At 55.3% G+C, this 14,609-nt stretch overlaps 9 protein-coding genes across 9 annotated transcripts; 2 read left to right on the top strand and 7 right to left on the bottom strand.

Moving 5' to 3' along the window:
* Positions 1–277: 277 nt before the first annotated feature.
* BKA78DRAFT_289284 (kinase-like domain-containing protein) lies at positions 278–2,455 on the bottom strand. The gene is made up of 3 exons (XM_066885763.1): positions 2,188–2,455; positions 1,511–2,133; positions 278–1,460 (listed from the first exon to the last, which is right to left on the bottom strand). The coding sequence occupies exons 1-3, from the start codon at positions 2,424–2,426 to the stop codon at positions 511–513; spliced, it is 1,812 nt and encodes a 603-aa protein (XP_066739010.1). The 5' UTR covers positions 2,427–2,455; the 3' UTR covers positions 278–510.
* Positions 2,456–3,044: 589 nt separating this feature from the next.
* On the bottom strand, positions 3,045–3,422 carry BKA78DRAFT_299816 (uncharacterized protein; the record flags this gene model as incomplete). Its single annotated transcript, XM_066887116.1, has 1 exon — positions 3,045–3,422. The coding sequence occupies one exon, from the start codon at positions 3,420–3,422 to the stop codon at positions 3,045–3,047; it is 378 nt and encodes a 125-aa protein (XP_066739009.1).
* Positions 3,423–3,796: 374 nt separating this feature from the next.
* BKA78DRAFT_289281 (Alpha/Beta hydrolase protein) lies at positions 3,797–5,005 on the bottom strand (the record flags this gene model as incomplete). The annotated part of the gene is made up of 1 exon (XM_066885762.1): positions 3,797–5,005. One exon carries the CDS (start codon positions 5,003–5,005, stop codon positions 3,824–3,826), a length of 1,182 nt encoding a protein of 393 aa, XP_066739008.1. The 3' UTR covers positions 3,797–3,823.
* BKA78DRAFT_273948 (uncharacterized protein) lies at positions 4,980–6,384 on the bottom strand. Its single transcript, XM_066885548.1, has 3 exons — positions 6,342–6,384; positions 5,531–6,292; positions 4,980–5,474 (listed from the first exon to the last, which is right to left on the bottom strand). Exons 1-3 carry the CDS (start codon positions 6,372–6,374, stop codon positions 5,241–5,243), a joined length of 1,029 nt encoding a protein of 342 aa, XP_066739007.1. The 5' UTR covers positions 6,375–6,384; the 3' UTR covers positions 4,980–5,240.
* A 291-nt stretch (positions 6,385–6,675) lies between these two features.
* On the bottom strand, positions 6,676–7,512 carry BKA78DRAFT_356963 (uncharacterized protein; the record flags this gene model as incomplete). The annotated part of the gene is made up of 3 exons (XM_066892146.1): positions 6,676–6,850; positions 6,898–7,097; positions 7,156–7,512. The coding sequence occupies 3 exons, from the start codon at positions 7,510–7,512 to the stop codon at positions 6,676–6,678; spliced, it is 732 nt and encodes a 243-aa protein (XP_066739006.1).
* An 829-nt stretch (positions 7,513–8,341) lies between these two features.
* On the bottom strand, positions 8,342–9,269 carry BKA78DRAFT_356962 (uncharacterized protein; the record flags this gene model as incomplete). Its single annotated transcript, XM_066892145.1, has 2 exons — positions 8,342–8,691; positions 8,771–9,269. 2 exons carry the CDS (start codon positions 9,267–9,269, stop codon positions 8,342–8,344), a joined length of 849 nt encoding a protein of 282 aa, XP_066739005.1.
* Positions 9,270–10,626: 1,357 nt separating this feature from the next.
* On the top strand, positions 10,627–12,380 carry BKA78DRAFT_49005 (pyridoxal phosphate-dependent transferase). Its single transcript, XM_066893266.1, has 2 exons — positions 10,627–11,859; positions 11,910–12,380. Exons 1-2 carry the CDS (start codon positions 10,693–10,695, stop codon positions 12,168–12,170), a joined length of 1,428 nt encoding a protein of 475 aa, XP_066739004.1. The 5' UTR covers positions 10,627–10,692; the 3' UTR covers positions 12,171–12,380.
* A 75-nt stretch (positions 12,381–12,455) lies between these two features.
* On the bottom strand, positions 12,456–13,312 carry BKA78DRAFT_258880 (DAD family-domain-containing protein; the record flags this gene model as incomplete). Its single annotated transcript, XM_066885316.1, has 3 exons — positions 12,456–12,522; positions 12,609–12,730; positions 13,013–13,312. The coding sequence occupies 3 exons, from the start codon at positions 13,310–13,312 to the stop codon at positions 12,456–12,458; spliced, it is 489 nt and encodes a 162-aa protein (XP_066739003.1).
* Positions 13,313–13,348: 36 nt separating this feature from the next.
* BKA78DRAFT_356959 (transmembrane proteins 14C-domain-containing protein) lies at positions 13,349–14,300 on the top strand (the record flags this gene model as incomplete). The annotated part of the gene is made up of 3 exons (XM_066892144.1): positions 13,349–13,381; positions 13,888–14,004; positions 14,100–14,300. 3 exons carry the CDS (start codon positions 13,349–13,351, stop codon positions 14,298–14,300), a joined length of 351 nt encoding a protein of 116 aa, XP_066739002.1.
* Between the last annotated feature and the right edge of the window lie 309 nt (positions 14,301–14,609).

Below are 14,609 nucleotides of genomic sequence, written 5' to 3'. Positions count from 1 at the left end.
GGAGGGAGAGCATTGGGGTCATTTGGCATCTTTCACCATTTTCTTTCTGCTGCTATGTTGTTGGGCAAGTGGCACATGTTGTGTGTGCGTGTACTATTTGGAGGACGCTGCCTGCAGTTGATTTCCCCAAAATATCTTGCCAAACGCCTTGCTTTCGTTTTCTTGATTCAGCGCGGAGTCTTGTGCCTCTCGTCGCTGGTCTTTCGGGTCGTCTCTGACGTGTTTGAACACACTACAATGACTTAAGTATATGAGTATCTAATAGCAACTTTACAAAAATGTTGCCTTTGCTGTGTTCTCATTTGGCGGGGACTTTATGTGTTCACTATCCGCGAGCGGTCTTAGGAGTGGAGTTGTTGGGTGCTATACAACTATCGGTGCCAGTCAGGTTGAGTCCTTCCAAGAGGAAGAGCTTTCCTCTATTTCCTCGCGCATCTCCCTCACCATCCCATCATTCTCCTTTTCCAATCCGAGCCCGGAACTTGTATCGCTTGTCGAGCCAGAGGAAGTTCATTTGTATTGCTCCTCGTCAAAGTCGTTGAAGTACCAATTCTCCAGGACTTCCATCTTGTCCTCTTCCGATTCCTCTCCCGCAACGCCTGCCGAGTATACTTTGAAGTCATCAGCACAGCGCTTGACCTCTTCGTATTCTTCCGAGGGCACCTCGCCGCTCGGGTCGTCGAGCCCTATCAGAGTCCGAACCATGGCGAAGGCCATGTCCGCATCGCGCCGCTGCTTGAACTTTTCGAATGCTTGCTGCGTTTCGCTTTCTGTGAATCGGACCGGGCACGCCTCTGGAGCGCTCGCCGCCTTGTCCCAAAGCTTGCCCCAGTCGCGGCTCATGTGCACGAGGGCCATCTTCAGGGGAAAATCATCACCGAGCCAGGGCTGAGCGGAAGCCAAGCACAGCTTGCGGCGGACATCGTTGGCGGGCACGGCCATGACGTCCATGTGCTCCGGATTCATCGCCTTTGTGGCGGAGATGTAGGCGTGGTGGAGCTGCTGGCTGCGCCACGTCTTCACTCGACGCGCTTGCTCTGCTTCGTCCAAGCTCTCGAAGTACGCGGGCAGGCAGGGCTCGTCTTTCAAGTCGTCGGCCTCGAGGTACGTGCGGTTGCGGAAGTCGTCCGGGATGCCGCTCTGGAGGAACAGGGGCCGGACGGAGCAGTGTTGCCAGCCGATCAGGCCGGTGATTTCGAGCTGCGGCGATACGATGACGTTGTAGGGAGAGAGGCTCGGGTGTCTGAGGACCGGACGCGCCGACGCGCCCTCGGGGATCAAGTGTGGTGCGACGTACAAGAACGTCTCAAGAAGCTTGCGATAGGCTTGAGGGGGCTGCTTCTCGTAGTTGCAAAACTCTCGATATTTGCGATGATATGGGAGCAGTGGCTGTCCGAACTCCTTTAGGTACGCCATCTCCTTCTTGGCTCCGGCGCTAATAGCGGCTTGTGTGTCAAGATCTGATCATTGTGAGTAGCGGCTATGCAAGCAGAGGGGAAATGTCACTTACAAGGTCCACAGTCGACGGCCAAATCCGAGCGTCTTCCCCACCAAAGCGCTCTGTCAGTATCTGGTCCAATACAGAAGCTACCCCTAGCATGGGGATTGGTGTAGTCGAGCTTCACGCCGTCCTCAACGTCGTTCGAGTAGTACAGACTTCCGCTCGCCGGGAATCGCAGGCCGAACATTCGAGACTCCAGCTCAACCAGCTGCTTGACAATTCTGATCTTGTCTTCTTGGGGCACGGAGCCAGAGTACCAGATATCGCCTAGGCACTTGCCCGGCACTCGCTCCATGAAGATGTACTCGGTGCGAGCCCCGTTGTTTGGGGTGTCGGAATAGTCGAAGATTTGGGGGACCGGTAAGCCATGAAGTCGCAAGAAGTCCATGGTCGCAACTTCACTCGCGGTGACCAGGCCCTGTGGCTCCAGCATCACATAGGGGATGCGTCCGACGAATTCGAAGCCGCCGCGCATGGTGATGAGGAACACGCGGTTGAGACTTCCATCGGCGAGCTTCTCAAGGTGGACAACGTCATCAGGATGACGGCCGATCGACTTGGCCGCAAGAGCTTTGAATTCGGAGATGTTGAACGGCCTCTTTCTCTCTGCGAGCCTCGACTCTTCGTTGAGCCTTCCTTTCGTCAGCAATCCTCACATGAGTTGAAAGGTTGAGGCCCAGACTCACAGGAATCGACCCTTGGTGTAGTTGAACAAGACGGATTCCTCGCGTTCTCGAATCTGTTCCTTGTTTGACTCAAGGGTAGCATGCAAAGGGTCGAAAGTTCGTATGTTCTTCGTTTCCTCAGGCTGATTGACTCGCGACCAGTGTTGGCGGTGGATCGGGCTGGCGAGGCGGAGACGCGGAAGTTGGTGAGAGAAGCCCAAACAGCGCCGTGAGGAGCGCATCATGAAAGCTTGCAGCATCTTGATTGTGGTCGAGTAAAGAAGATGTTGAAAGAGAAAGGTAGATGTGCGGTCAGAGTTCTGCGAGAGGTACCTACCTGGGTAACCACAGGTGCGCACTGACCACCCGGTCAAGCGACACAATTCGCTTCACTTCGCATCCATAAGACAAAATCTGATTACTTGGCAAAATATCGTTTGAAAAAAGAGATGTATTTGTTCTAGCTACGAGTGCCGTCGAAAGTGACAGCCATGCCTACATGTATTGTAGCTACCCTACTGAAAAAGGTACACGTTCCGGATCATGTGCCATAGGAAGCCCAGTAAAGGGACAACCCGGCTCTGGACTTTGAGCCATTGTGAATGTGCTGAAAAGCTACAGGTTCCGGATCAAATGCCGTTAGGAAGCCTCGTGAAGAGACAGCCCGACTCTGGACTTTGAATCATTGTCGATGTGTCGTAAAGCAACCTTGAGGGGGAATACTAGTGAGTGTGGTAGGGAAAGCTACTGGTACCGGATCATATGCCTTAGAAAGCCCTGCAAAAGGGGCAGTCCGACTCTGGTCTTTGAGTCATTGCAAATACGAAGGGTGTCGTAGACTGATACGTGAAATCGAGGAGTGCTCGTATGCTCGCAGCTCAGTTCTTTCCATCCTCGACGATCTTGGCGAATCCCTCCTCCATGGCCTTGCGGAGATCCTCCATGTTGCCATTCTTCAGGACGTAGATGGTGGCCATGACGGCGTGAGTAGTGGCGCCATTGCGCTTCATCCAGTTCGAAATTTTGGTAGGGATGTTGCCGCGATTGGGCTGAATCTGAATCTTGATCTTAGTACCCTCGTCGGTCTCGACCTCTCCGTCGTAGTTGAAGCGAATGCCAACTTCCTCTTGTTCCTTTTCGCTCTTGGGCCAGATGGTGCCGCCACGGACGACGGTCGGGTTGACGAACTTCTTCCAGTCATTGGTGGAGAAGACGCGCTTGACGGCCTTGAACATGAATTTGGTAAAGCTGGGCATGATGTCGTGTGAAAGAACTCTGAGAGCACTGCCCTTCAAAAGTAAATGAATCTCGCGAAATTTTTAAATTCGGGTGTAGTTTTGAACAACGCCATTCTCTTTGTACGTCTTGATAGGTTTCTGCATTGGATCCATAACACCATGTTCAAACACTTTGTTGTTGTGTTGCGTCAACTCCATTGTTAACACACTTTGCTTAAGCAACGCGTCACTGACTTCTATCCGACACGCGTATCTCGCTACTTTGTACATTGTCCCCGGAGATTTCAAAAGGATGAACAAAGCGACTGGTGACCAGTGATTTCTGCCACCTCATTTTCAACCTTTGACACTGATTAGTACAAGGAGCATTCGAATACACGCGTGCATTGGAGATTGAGTTTGTATTGTTCTTGCCTGACCTATTTGCCAAACCCCGGATCCGCCGCCTGGAAAGCCCTCAGAATCGCCAGCGAAGTCGTCGGGAACGTCATGATGGTATCGTGCACACCAAACCTGAGCCTCTCCTGCCTAATCAAGCCCTTGGGCGTCTTGCGCTCCACGCTCCAACCACCATGGCCGTAATCTTTCCGCTCCAAACGCTTCTCACACTCCAACTCCTCGTACGCGATTTCCTTGGACGTCGCTGCGGTGATCGCGTGCCAAAACAGCACGTCTGAATGCGCACAGCCAATGATGGGATCGTCCTCTGCATGGATAAGAGTAAGATGGTAGCCATGGCCACTGCCACCTCTCTCGAGAGACCGCACAAGCTCCGCAATGCGGTCCTTGGTCATCCACGTGTTTGCGAGGAACGAGGTGAAGAAGGCCAGCAGCGGCGGGAACCACGCCAGCGGCGAGAGGACGGGGACGACGCCGGCAATCCTGTACGTGGCCATCAACGTCGCCACGTCTGAAAACGGCGCCACGAGCACCATGCCGGAGAACGTCACTGGCGACTTCAGCGAGGCGAGGTGCTGCGTCACGGACACGGCCACGGCGGTGCCCAGAGACTGGCCGAAGATGACGATGCGCGAAGGCGGGATGCCGGCGTCTTGCGTCGCCCATTTTACGAGGGCGATGCCGTCGAGAAGGAGGCCTTCCTCCGATGGCGTGCCGCTGCTCAGCCCGTAGCCGCGGTAGTCGGCAGTCAGGACGTGGATCTTGTCAGGGGCAGCAGCTGAGAGCGCGCGGTAGCTTTCTGGCCGCCATCCGGACGCGATGCAGCCAGCGGTGCCGTGGAAGTAAATCACAAGCCGAGCCTCTGGATCATTTTGCAAGAGATCGAGCGCCAGGTTTTTGGATTCAGGGGCTCGAGCAAGCAGCTGGTCTTGATTCTGGCGGTATGCTCCGAGAGGTAAAATATGCCACGCATGCAGTTTCTCCCCATCTGACGTTGGAATTGAGAAGGAAGTGACTTGGCCTGGTAGGAATCCAAACGCTTCAGGGATGTTGAGGTCTTTGAACCAGGCCTGCTTTACTCGGTGAAGGTAGAAGAGATGAGTTTGGAGGATCGGAAAGGCAATCATCAAACCGAGGATGCCCAGGTAGGAACATATCGAAACCACCAGAGACTTCGTTGCGAAGACCAGTATTGAAATCATGGCTTTGTTGAGACGTGGCTGTTTGGGCGACCGAATCTTTGCGGTGCGGTAGTCGACGTGCTTTCCTGGTCATAGCTTCCGGTGACGTAGGCCTCTTGAGGATCCAAGCTTTGGTGAGACATCCAGATTGTTACACAGGAGTTGGTGTGAGTTTTCTTGCCAAGTCGCTTTCAAGGTGAAGAGATGCAGAAAATTGAAGCCGGTCGAGAGCACCAGGATCCGTGGAGGAAATGCTTCAAAGTCGTGGGCTTTCGCTGTGGACATGCTCATTCCTTGCAATGGAAACCACTGCTCTTCCCCAGACCTTTCTCTTGCTAACGTCTTCTAAGGCTTGCGGAATGTTCTCCAGACCTTGATAGACTTGTTCATATACAACAGGCTCGATTTTGTTGTGCGAAATCAACGCCATTGTATTTCTCCAAATGACAGAAGTTTCAGCAGGACTTCTTCGAGATTGCTCCCCGAAGCGCTTTGGACAAAACACTTGATCAGCACAACGAGATTGTAGATGGCAGGAGCACTTACGTATCCAATCACGCCTGCTCCTTTAAGCAAGACCTTGTTCATGCTCACTTTCTCCATGACGCCACCTCTTGCCGCAAACCCCACGACCAAAATCTTTCCGCCGTATTTCAAGCACTTCAAGCCGTCATCGACGGCCCCGATCGGATCAAAAACCACATCGACTCCCGCACCGTCCGTCAACTCCACCACTCTTGTCGGCCACTTGTCGTCTCTGTAGTCCACAGCATCGGCTCCCAAGCTCCTGACAACTGCCTCCTTTTCCGCACCACCTACAACCCCAATCACTTTCGCTGCCCCCAAAGCCGTTGCGACTTGAATCGCAGCAACGCCCAAGCCACCACTGGCTCCAAGTACCAGGACGCTCTGTCCCGCCTTTACATTTCCGCAGCCTTCTCCCAGCGCGCCAAACGCGACCGCAGCGCTCCCACCCACTGCGCACGCCTCTGCGTTGGTCCAATGCCCTGGTACCGGTCTGACTTGGTGTTCATCGACGCAAATCTCCTCTGCGAAGCTGCCGATGCCAAAGCCAAAGACGCGAGTACCGGGGCGGAAAGATGAGGTGGGAGCGGCGGAGAGGACAACGCCGGCGAACTCTGTGCCGAGAATGAGGGGCAGTCTGACATGACGGCGGTTGTTTTGGTGGCGACCCTGTGCGTAGAGGAGGTCGACGTGAGTTATGGCGGCATGCGTGACGCGAATCCGGAGGGCGTTTGCGCCGCATTTCGGAGATGGGACGGTGAAGATGCGCAGGTCGGAAAGATTCTGTATGATATGTCAGGACATGATGAACTCGGACCACAAAAGAGCTTACAGTGACCCATTGGTCGATCAAAATGGCTTTCATGGTAAATATTTTGTTAGTTCGTGGAGTTGGATGGTTTGCTCGAGAAGATTAATCTGGGAAGCGGGAGATCGACAGCGGGGCAGGATAGCCGAGGCTGGAGCTTCAGGGAGCTGGGGAAAAGTACAAATGACAGAGCCAGGAATGCAAGGGCATGGTTGACATGGATATCTCCAAGAAACCGGGTTGGTATTGCGTGTGCCTTGTCCAGACCCTGTCTATCTCCCACGGACCCTGCTCCCGGACTACAACTACAACCCTGTGCGTCTTTGAACATTCGGCCGCTGGCGGTCGTACAAACCTTTCAACAAGCCCATCCTCCGTCAATCGAGTAAGTGGCCCCAGTAATGAATCCAGCCTCATTGCTCAGCAAAAAGGCAATCAAATGTGCAACCTCCTGCGGCGTGCCAATGCGCTTGATGGGCGTGTTGATTTCGTTCTTGTGTTCCTCCTGCACCATTCTCGTGTCTATGGCGCCACTAAACTCACTCAGTTACGATTCGCTACTTGCAGGGGGCCGACCTACGGTGCGATGGCGTTGATGCGGACGTTTCTGAACCCATTCTCCTTTGCCGCGCTCCTGACCAGTCCAATCACGCCGTGCTTTGCTGCGGAATAGGCGGCTGATGTCGGGAATCCGAGACGCCCTTGGACGCTGGAAATGCAGACGATGCTCCCACCGTCCTTAATATTCCGCAGCTCGGCCCGGAGGCTGTAGAACATTCCCTGGGACCGCGTCAATTTAAGCCACGAGCCGCAGAGCCCACGAATACGAGCGTCTCACCGAAAGATTGGTGCTGAGAAGCGTATCCCAGCGCTCGTCCGACGTGTCTTCGACCGTCGGCGCGCCGGATTCCATGCAGTTCCTCCCCGCAGAGTTGACAGCGGCGTCCAGCTTCCCGGCCCAGCGGACTGTCGCGTCAATCCAGTCGTCGACATTTTGCCGATTCGTAATGTCCAACTTCTGAAAGAACGCATCCTCCGCCTTGCCAATAGACTTGAAGTATTCCTCAGCCTTTGCGAGAAAGACGGCGTCGATGTCGCCAATCGACACCTTGGCACCGCGCGAGACGAGCAGTTTGGCGGCTTCAAATCCTATGCCCTGGGCGCCGCCAGTGATGGCGATGACTTTCCCGTCCATGTTTGCGCTTCAATTTTCCAAATCCTGGGAGGAAATCGACGAGAATTGGGTCGACGAGAAGGTAAACAACACCCCCTCTTCAAGTGCTGACATACCCCTGCAAAGTACCCCGCACTCTTGGAAACCGTGTTCCACTCGAGTGGAGCCTGCCATGCTGGCAGATCTGAACAATTTGAGAGCATGGACGATTGCGGTCCAATCATTGGTGAGTGGTGATAAGCTTGAAGGTCAGTGTCGTGGGGTAGCGGAAGGCGCCGAAATAATTTAGCCAAAACTCAGAAGCTACCATTTTCTCTTCAACATTTTGACGAGTCTTCGGCGGTGTGCGTTGGGTCGATGGATGAGCATCCTGGAATTCTTTGCTCTAGCCCCCCTTTCCAACAGCCAGGCTCAAGCAAAGTAAAGTCGAGTCACCGACAGAATCACCTACTGTTTGTGTCTTGCGTTGCGTCCCCGTCACTTCGTTCTAATACCACAGGGCAAGAAGGTAACATCAAAACGTCGGTGGTGTAGTGGTGGCATGTGTCGCGGTTCCAATCGCTCCCGCGGTATCTCCCAGGGTTCAATCGAATTCCTGGCCATTCTAGAATTTTTTTGGCGGTATCCTGTGCACCGGTTGGTGGCCCAAAAGGAAGGTAAGGTCCCAGGACGTGGACTTGCATAGACTGTCAAGATATTAGCTTGTGTTGATATAGTATGACCCGCATGTTGCAAGGGGTATAGGTAAGCTGAGATTTCCCCAGAACAGAAATCCAATCTCCTAGAGCTGCGTCACCAGCGACCGAATCCTATCAACATTTTCTCCATTGCGATAACTCTGTCAGCAACATCATGAGCTGCTGCTGTTGGCGTCGTCTTCGGCACTCGGCTCAGACAGATTCTCCCACAGAATCCGCAACGCCTCATCCACACCCAACACCTCCTCCTCGCCGATGGCTTTCCAGCCATGCTCTCCTGTCTTCAGTATGCCCGCTTCTTTTTCTCCCTGCACACCGGTATCTCCTTCAGAACCGCCCAGCGTCAGTCCAGCAATGACGGATGAGCCAAGAGCGCCAGCCCGCACGATGCCGCCCACAACACCAGCACCGTATCCGCCCATTGCCGCACTCTGCAGCGTCGCGAATAGGCCATGTGCCGCAGCGGGAGTGATGGCAGACTGCCAGCCAGCAGCCACAGAGCCTGCGGCCCGCATATCGTGATTAGCATACAAAAACGTTGAAACAAAACAAGAAGTGACTGGAGCATATCTCGTACATACCAGCAGCAGGTCCGGCAGCAGTGAAGCCCAAAGCGCCGAGCAGCGGGGCAGTCGTCAGCGCGGGCGCGACGAGTAAGAGCACGTTGAGGACGAAGAGTGCCATGTGGACGGGATTTTCCTCGACAAACTTGACGACATGGTCAGGGAGGTGGTCGAGGTCGATGCCCGCGGCCAGCTTGCCGAGCTCTTGCGTCGCGTCTGCGGCGAACTTTTCAACATCTTTGCCGGCCTGCTCAAACCACGGAACGATGTCGTTTGTAAATACTTTTTCGACGTCTTTGCCTGCTTGCTCGAGCCACGGCAGGATGTCGTTGGTGAAAGACGCCCCAATGTCTCGGCCGGCCTGGTCAAACCAGGGGATGACGTCGTGGTTGATGGCGTGGTCGATGTCCCTTCCCGCCTGCTTGAACCATGGCTTGATGTCTTCGTTGAGCGCGCGTTCGACGTCTTTGGCGGCGTTTTCGATGGAGCGCCCGAGGTTAGCGAAGAAGTCGCCCATGGCAGGAGGGCTTGCAAACGGAACCGTGGGTTGGAGGACAGGTTTTGGGGTTTGGTCAGGGTTAAAGTTCAGGGTCGTCGGCACTGTGCAGAGCAATCACCCAACACACAAAGCATATCCTTCTTCCATGACATCATCGAAATCAAACCACAGGCGGAGTCGTGCTGTAGGATTGTCTGCAGAGATCTTTCAATTTGCAGCGGTCGAAGGGTGGGCCAAGAAGTCTTGGGATTTTTTCCATTGAGATGCAGCGATTTGGTGGAAACGTCTTGACAAGAAGTAGCTGAAGGATAGTGCGCGCATAATGCCAAAACGGGCTGCGACGAGGATATTTTTATTCGGCAGAGAGAAAGAGACAGGGAACATCCAAGGACAAGCTCAGCTGCGACATCTAATTGGACTCCAGTTCAGCAATAACAAATTTCTGAAAAATAGAAGCGAAATCTCCTCGGAATCCTCAGGTCAAACGTTCTGAGTGGAAAATAATGTGTACTTCCTCGTTTGGTACCATCGGTCATTTCAGCCCTTATCGCTGTACTGTACGAGGAGCTGGCCCTTGCGCACAAGTCGGAAGGATCTTTTTGAGCCGAGTTCTTCCACACACCGTCTAATTGGACGCATTTTGAGGCCGATGAAACTCTGGGCAGCAGAAAGCATTGCTTTTCCTGAATGCTTTTCAAAGATGAAACTTGATCGTCGTGAGGAGCGATTGTGCGTAGGAGTGTGTTGTCCGGATGAAAGTTTGCGGTATCTTTTTCCATTAGCGCCAGAGTGTCTGCATGTATTGTCAACCAAATTCTGGAGATGGAGGAGAACTTGTGGAGGTGTTCTTGTCTTGTCGAAAAGACGTGAGGTTGGGCGGCTAAGCCTGACAAGCGACACGACCCCTGCTGCCGATCAACGCCATGCCGTCTTGAGGAAAGTTCGGGCCGTAAACCGGTGATAAGCGAGAGCGAGCTTGACAGTTAGGGTTCGTCCGAGGGTCCTTGGTCTACCACGCCCTGCGACAAGTCGGCCCTTGCATTCCTTGATGACTCCGCGTCAATCCCACCTACAAAACCTCCTCTAGTGCCCGCCGTCGTGTCTTACATCTTGCATCATCCTCTCGCCCGCAATTGACTGCCATCCTACATCAGCCATGGCTCCCCACAACGTCGAGGTCGAGGCCATTACCGATACCACGGGCGTTCCGCTGCCGGATCCGCTGACGGCTGCCATGCCCATCAACGACATTCGGGGCCGTCGCAAGAAGGCCGAAAAGACAACCTGGGGCGTTGCGGCCCCGGCCAGCAGCGAGCGCTTCAAGAGCTACTCGCACACGCACAAGCCAAAGGCAAAGAGGTGGGATCGTAAGTCCGTAGCGCATCAGACCCTCCGTCGCGCTGCAATTGGCGACCAATTGAACCCAAAACATTGCTAATACATGCCATTGGGACCTCAAGACTACATTAGCACCGAGTCCAAGTCGCGCAAGGGCAACTCGCTCAAGAATGCCGCCAAATACCTGGGCAAGCCCGGTCTGATATCGCTCGGCGGCGGGCTGCCCTCGTCCGAGTACTTTCCCTTTGACAGCCTGGACCTAACCATGCCGGCCGTGGGCAAGTTCAGCGAGCAGGAGACCAAGACCGACGGCGTCACAGTGCACGTGGGCAAGCACGACCTGGCCGAGGACAAGAGCATCTTCGACATTGCCACGGCCTTCAACTACGGCCAAGGACACGGCGCGGCTCAGCTGTTGCGCTGGGTCACCGAGCACACCGAGCTGGTCCACAACCCTCCCTACGCCGACTGGGCGTGCCACATGACGGTTGGCAGCACCTCGGCCCTCGACATGTCGTTGCGCATCTTTACGGAGCCGGGCGACTACATCTTGTCCGAGGACTACACGTTTGCGACGGCAATTGAGACGGCGGCACCGCTGGGCGTCAAGGTCGCGGGTGTCAAGATGGACGAGCAGGGCCTGCTGCCGGAGAGCCTTGACGAGGTGCTCACAAACTGGGACCCTGCCGCCCGGGGAGGCGCTCGCAAGCCGTTTGTGCTGTATACCGTCCCGTCTGGCCAGAACCCTACCGGCGCCACGCAGGGCGCCAACCGCCGGCGGGAGATCTACAAGGTGGCGCAGAAGCACGACCTCTACATTTTCGAGGACGAGCCGTACTACTTTTTGCAAATGGAGCCGTACGGCGGCGCCGACGCGGCCACGCCGGAGCCGCCGTCTTCGCACGCCGAGTTCATGGAGAGCCTGGTCCCCTCTCTCCTGAGCATGGACGTCGACGGGCGCGTCCTGCGCATGGACTCGTTCTCCAAGGTTGTGTCTCCCGGCAGCAGAGTCGGCTGGATTACGGGCGCGGTGCAGGTGGTGGAGCGCTACGCGAAGCACGCAGACGTCTCGACCCAGGGCCCCAGCGGCATGAGCCAGCTGATTCTCTTCAAGCTGCTCGACGAGCACTGGGGCCACCCGGGATACATCGACTGGCTGATTCACATTCGCAAGGAGTACACGCACCGCCGCGACGTGATGCTCCGGGCTTGCGACAAGTACCTGCCAAAGGACGTGGTGAGCTGGAAGCCGCCCATGGCAGGCATGTTTGTAGGTGGAACGTAATCTGGTGAATAGTCTCCTACTGACACTCGCGGCAGCACTGGCTCCAAATCGACTGGCGCAAGCACCCCCACGCTTCCACCAAGTCGCTCACGGAGCTCGAGGACGAAATCTTCATGCTCATCATCGACCACGGCGCCCTCGTCATGAAGGGCAGCTGGTTCTACGCCGAGCCCGACGCCGCCCACGACACCATGTTCTTCCGCGCCACGTTTGCGGCCGCGCCCGCCGACAAGATCCAAGAGGCCATCCACCGCTTCGGCGACGCCATTAGGCACAGCTTCAAGCTCAAGAACTGATTTGTTTGTTTGAGCATGAGATCTTTTTGAGAACTAGCGCCATTTGTTGCATTTGAAATGTCTCAACGACTGATGAGATGGACACGTTTTGCATGATTTTTTGATTGACTGATCTACTAAGCGCTTGGCTCAACCTCTAAAGGCGCCTTTTGGGAAGGAAAGGACGGGGTAGAATTTGGCTGCAAATGTACATAGAAAATTTGGAATTTGACAACTACTTTTGAAAGGGATACAAGGGGCGCGGGGTCATGAACGTCGGGAGCCAGTTGTTGATGTGGTGGATATCTAGTTGATGAAGTTGACGCAGAAAAAGTGCAGAATGACGCTGCCGAAGATGTAATCTGCAAAGGCGCTGTTCAAATTCGTCAGTCTTGGCCGCCCTTGGTGCTGGATGGAAATGTGATGTTTTTCAGGGGGGCATGACGCGTGTGTACGTACCGCTCGTGCGAGATGCTGCCAAAGTCGCCCTTGTTCTCCGGGTTGGTCTGGATGCGCAAGCTGGCCGTGAGGACGAATTGGCCGACGGTGGCGGAGAAGCCGGACAGGAAGGCGTTGAAGGGCTGTTGATAGACGATTGAATCAGCGGGAATTCAGTGATTGGGCAAGGAGGTCTACGTCGTTTGGACGCCAGTGTTTCTTTGCTTGCTGCTGCCAATCCCTCGTCGTCGTCGTCCTTCTCCTCCTCCTCGCCCCAAAGCTTTTCTTCTCTCTCTCCCTAGCCATCATTGTGACCTTCAACCCACCATGCCGTCCTCTTTCTCGCCCTCTTCCTCCTCCTTTGCCTCTCTCTGTCCCATCCATCCCGCCCCCAAAAACACGCAAAGGAAACCAAGCACACTTACAAAGTTACCACCAATGACGCAGTAGACAAACTGCAGCGCGCCCACCACAACCAGAAACGCCATGAAGGCGTCCAGCAGCTTGGTGCGCTGGTCCGTCTTGGCCAGGTAGTTGCGGTACATGCCGGCGGCAATGGCCTGCGCTTCGGTCCCGTGGATCGCCGTCTTGCTCGATTGGCCTGATGACGAGGGTCGCGCCGCTGGTGCGTTGAAGGAGGACGAGCTGCCTGGCACGCCCGAGGACGAGGTGCTGGCGGATGCGGGCGCCGCGGCGGGCGAGGTGGCTTGTTTGCGGGGAGGCATTGTGTATGTGTGAGGGTGACGACGTGGGCGAGGTGGATGGGCGCGGAAGAAGGTGGTTGTCGTAGCGGTGTGGGTGCGTGAGGCGTCGGTGTCGTCGAATTGGCACCTGGTTGTCGTCTCGATTGAGGCCACGCAGTTGGACAGGCAGCTCGGCCAGGGAGCTCAGGCCACGGGTGTTGCGCGGCGTCCTCCGCTCCGCTCGGGGGAGAGCGGAGAAAGCCTTGGCCGGCGGACTTCCGCCCCCCGTCTGAGCGTCGTCATAGACAGCGAATCCGCGGATCCGAGGCTCCAGAAAGCTCCGGAGCTCAGCTGTCTGACTTCATCCTCCCTTCTTCTTCATCCTCTCAGTCGACGTCCCAGCATAATCACACAATCGCCAATTGGCTCCAGATCTTTTATTCCGACTACTAAAGCTTCACACGCGTTCAACATGGTACAGCTTCCACCCAAGAACGAACATACCTACCCACATACCTACCCCGCCCGCATCCTCCCACCTCACCACCACTGCAACAAGACAGAGAGACTCTACAGCACGAGAGGAACACCGCTAACACGACCACCACCGCTCACAGGGCCTCGAAACCGTCGCCTACATCCTCGCAACCCTGACCGCCGGCGGCGGCGTGACGGGCTACGCGCGCACCGGCTCCATCCCGTCGATTGCGGCGGGCTTGACCGTAGGGTCGTTGGTACGTTACGTCGCCAAACCTCCTCAATCTTTCCTCCCTAACCCCCATTCCCTCCTCTCTCTCTGTGCTTCTCTAACTCCCTCGTTTTCCTATAGTACGGCCTCGGCGGCTACCGCATCGCCCAACGGCAGCCCTACGGCATCGAGCTGGCGCTGCTGGCGAGCGTCGTCCTGGCCGGCTCTAGCATCCCGCGCGCCATCAAGACGCAGAAGCCGCTGCCCATTGGCCTGAGTCTGTTGGCGACCTACGGCTTGTTTAATTTCGGTATGGCGTTTGCCAATCGCTCGAGAGTATGAGGACCATGGGGGGATCGAGAGGGAAATAGGGGGACACAGGAGAGGAGAAAACAAGGAATAGGGGGAGAGAGGATAGAGGAGAGATGGAGGAAAGGGGGATGCGCAAAAATTGAATGCCGGGGGGAGGGGGTTGTTTTCCAGTGACAGACAACGACCATGTGCCAAAAATCTTTCTCTCTTGCGTGTCGTCTTGTTGAAAAGAAAATGCGCCAACAGTCTGATCCTTCTCAGATTCCTTCTTCATATGTCAACTTCCTACCCCTATAGTCTATGTATATGCCTCAGTCGATCCCATCTGGTCCATCCCCT

This window comes from Phyllosticta capitalensis, assembly GCF_038381095.1.
Source record: "Phyllosticta capitalensis strain CBS 128856 chromosome Unknown BKA78scaffold_12, whole genome shotgun sequence".
Classification (NCBI taxonomy): domain Eukaryota; kingdom Fungi; phylum Ascomycota; class Dothideomycetes; order Botryosphaeriales; family Phyllostictaceae; genus Phyllosticta; species Phyllosticta capitalensis.
Note: the sequence above shows the minus strand (reverse complement) of the source record. Positions and strands in the feature narration are given on the sequence as shown.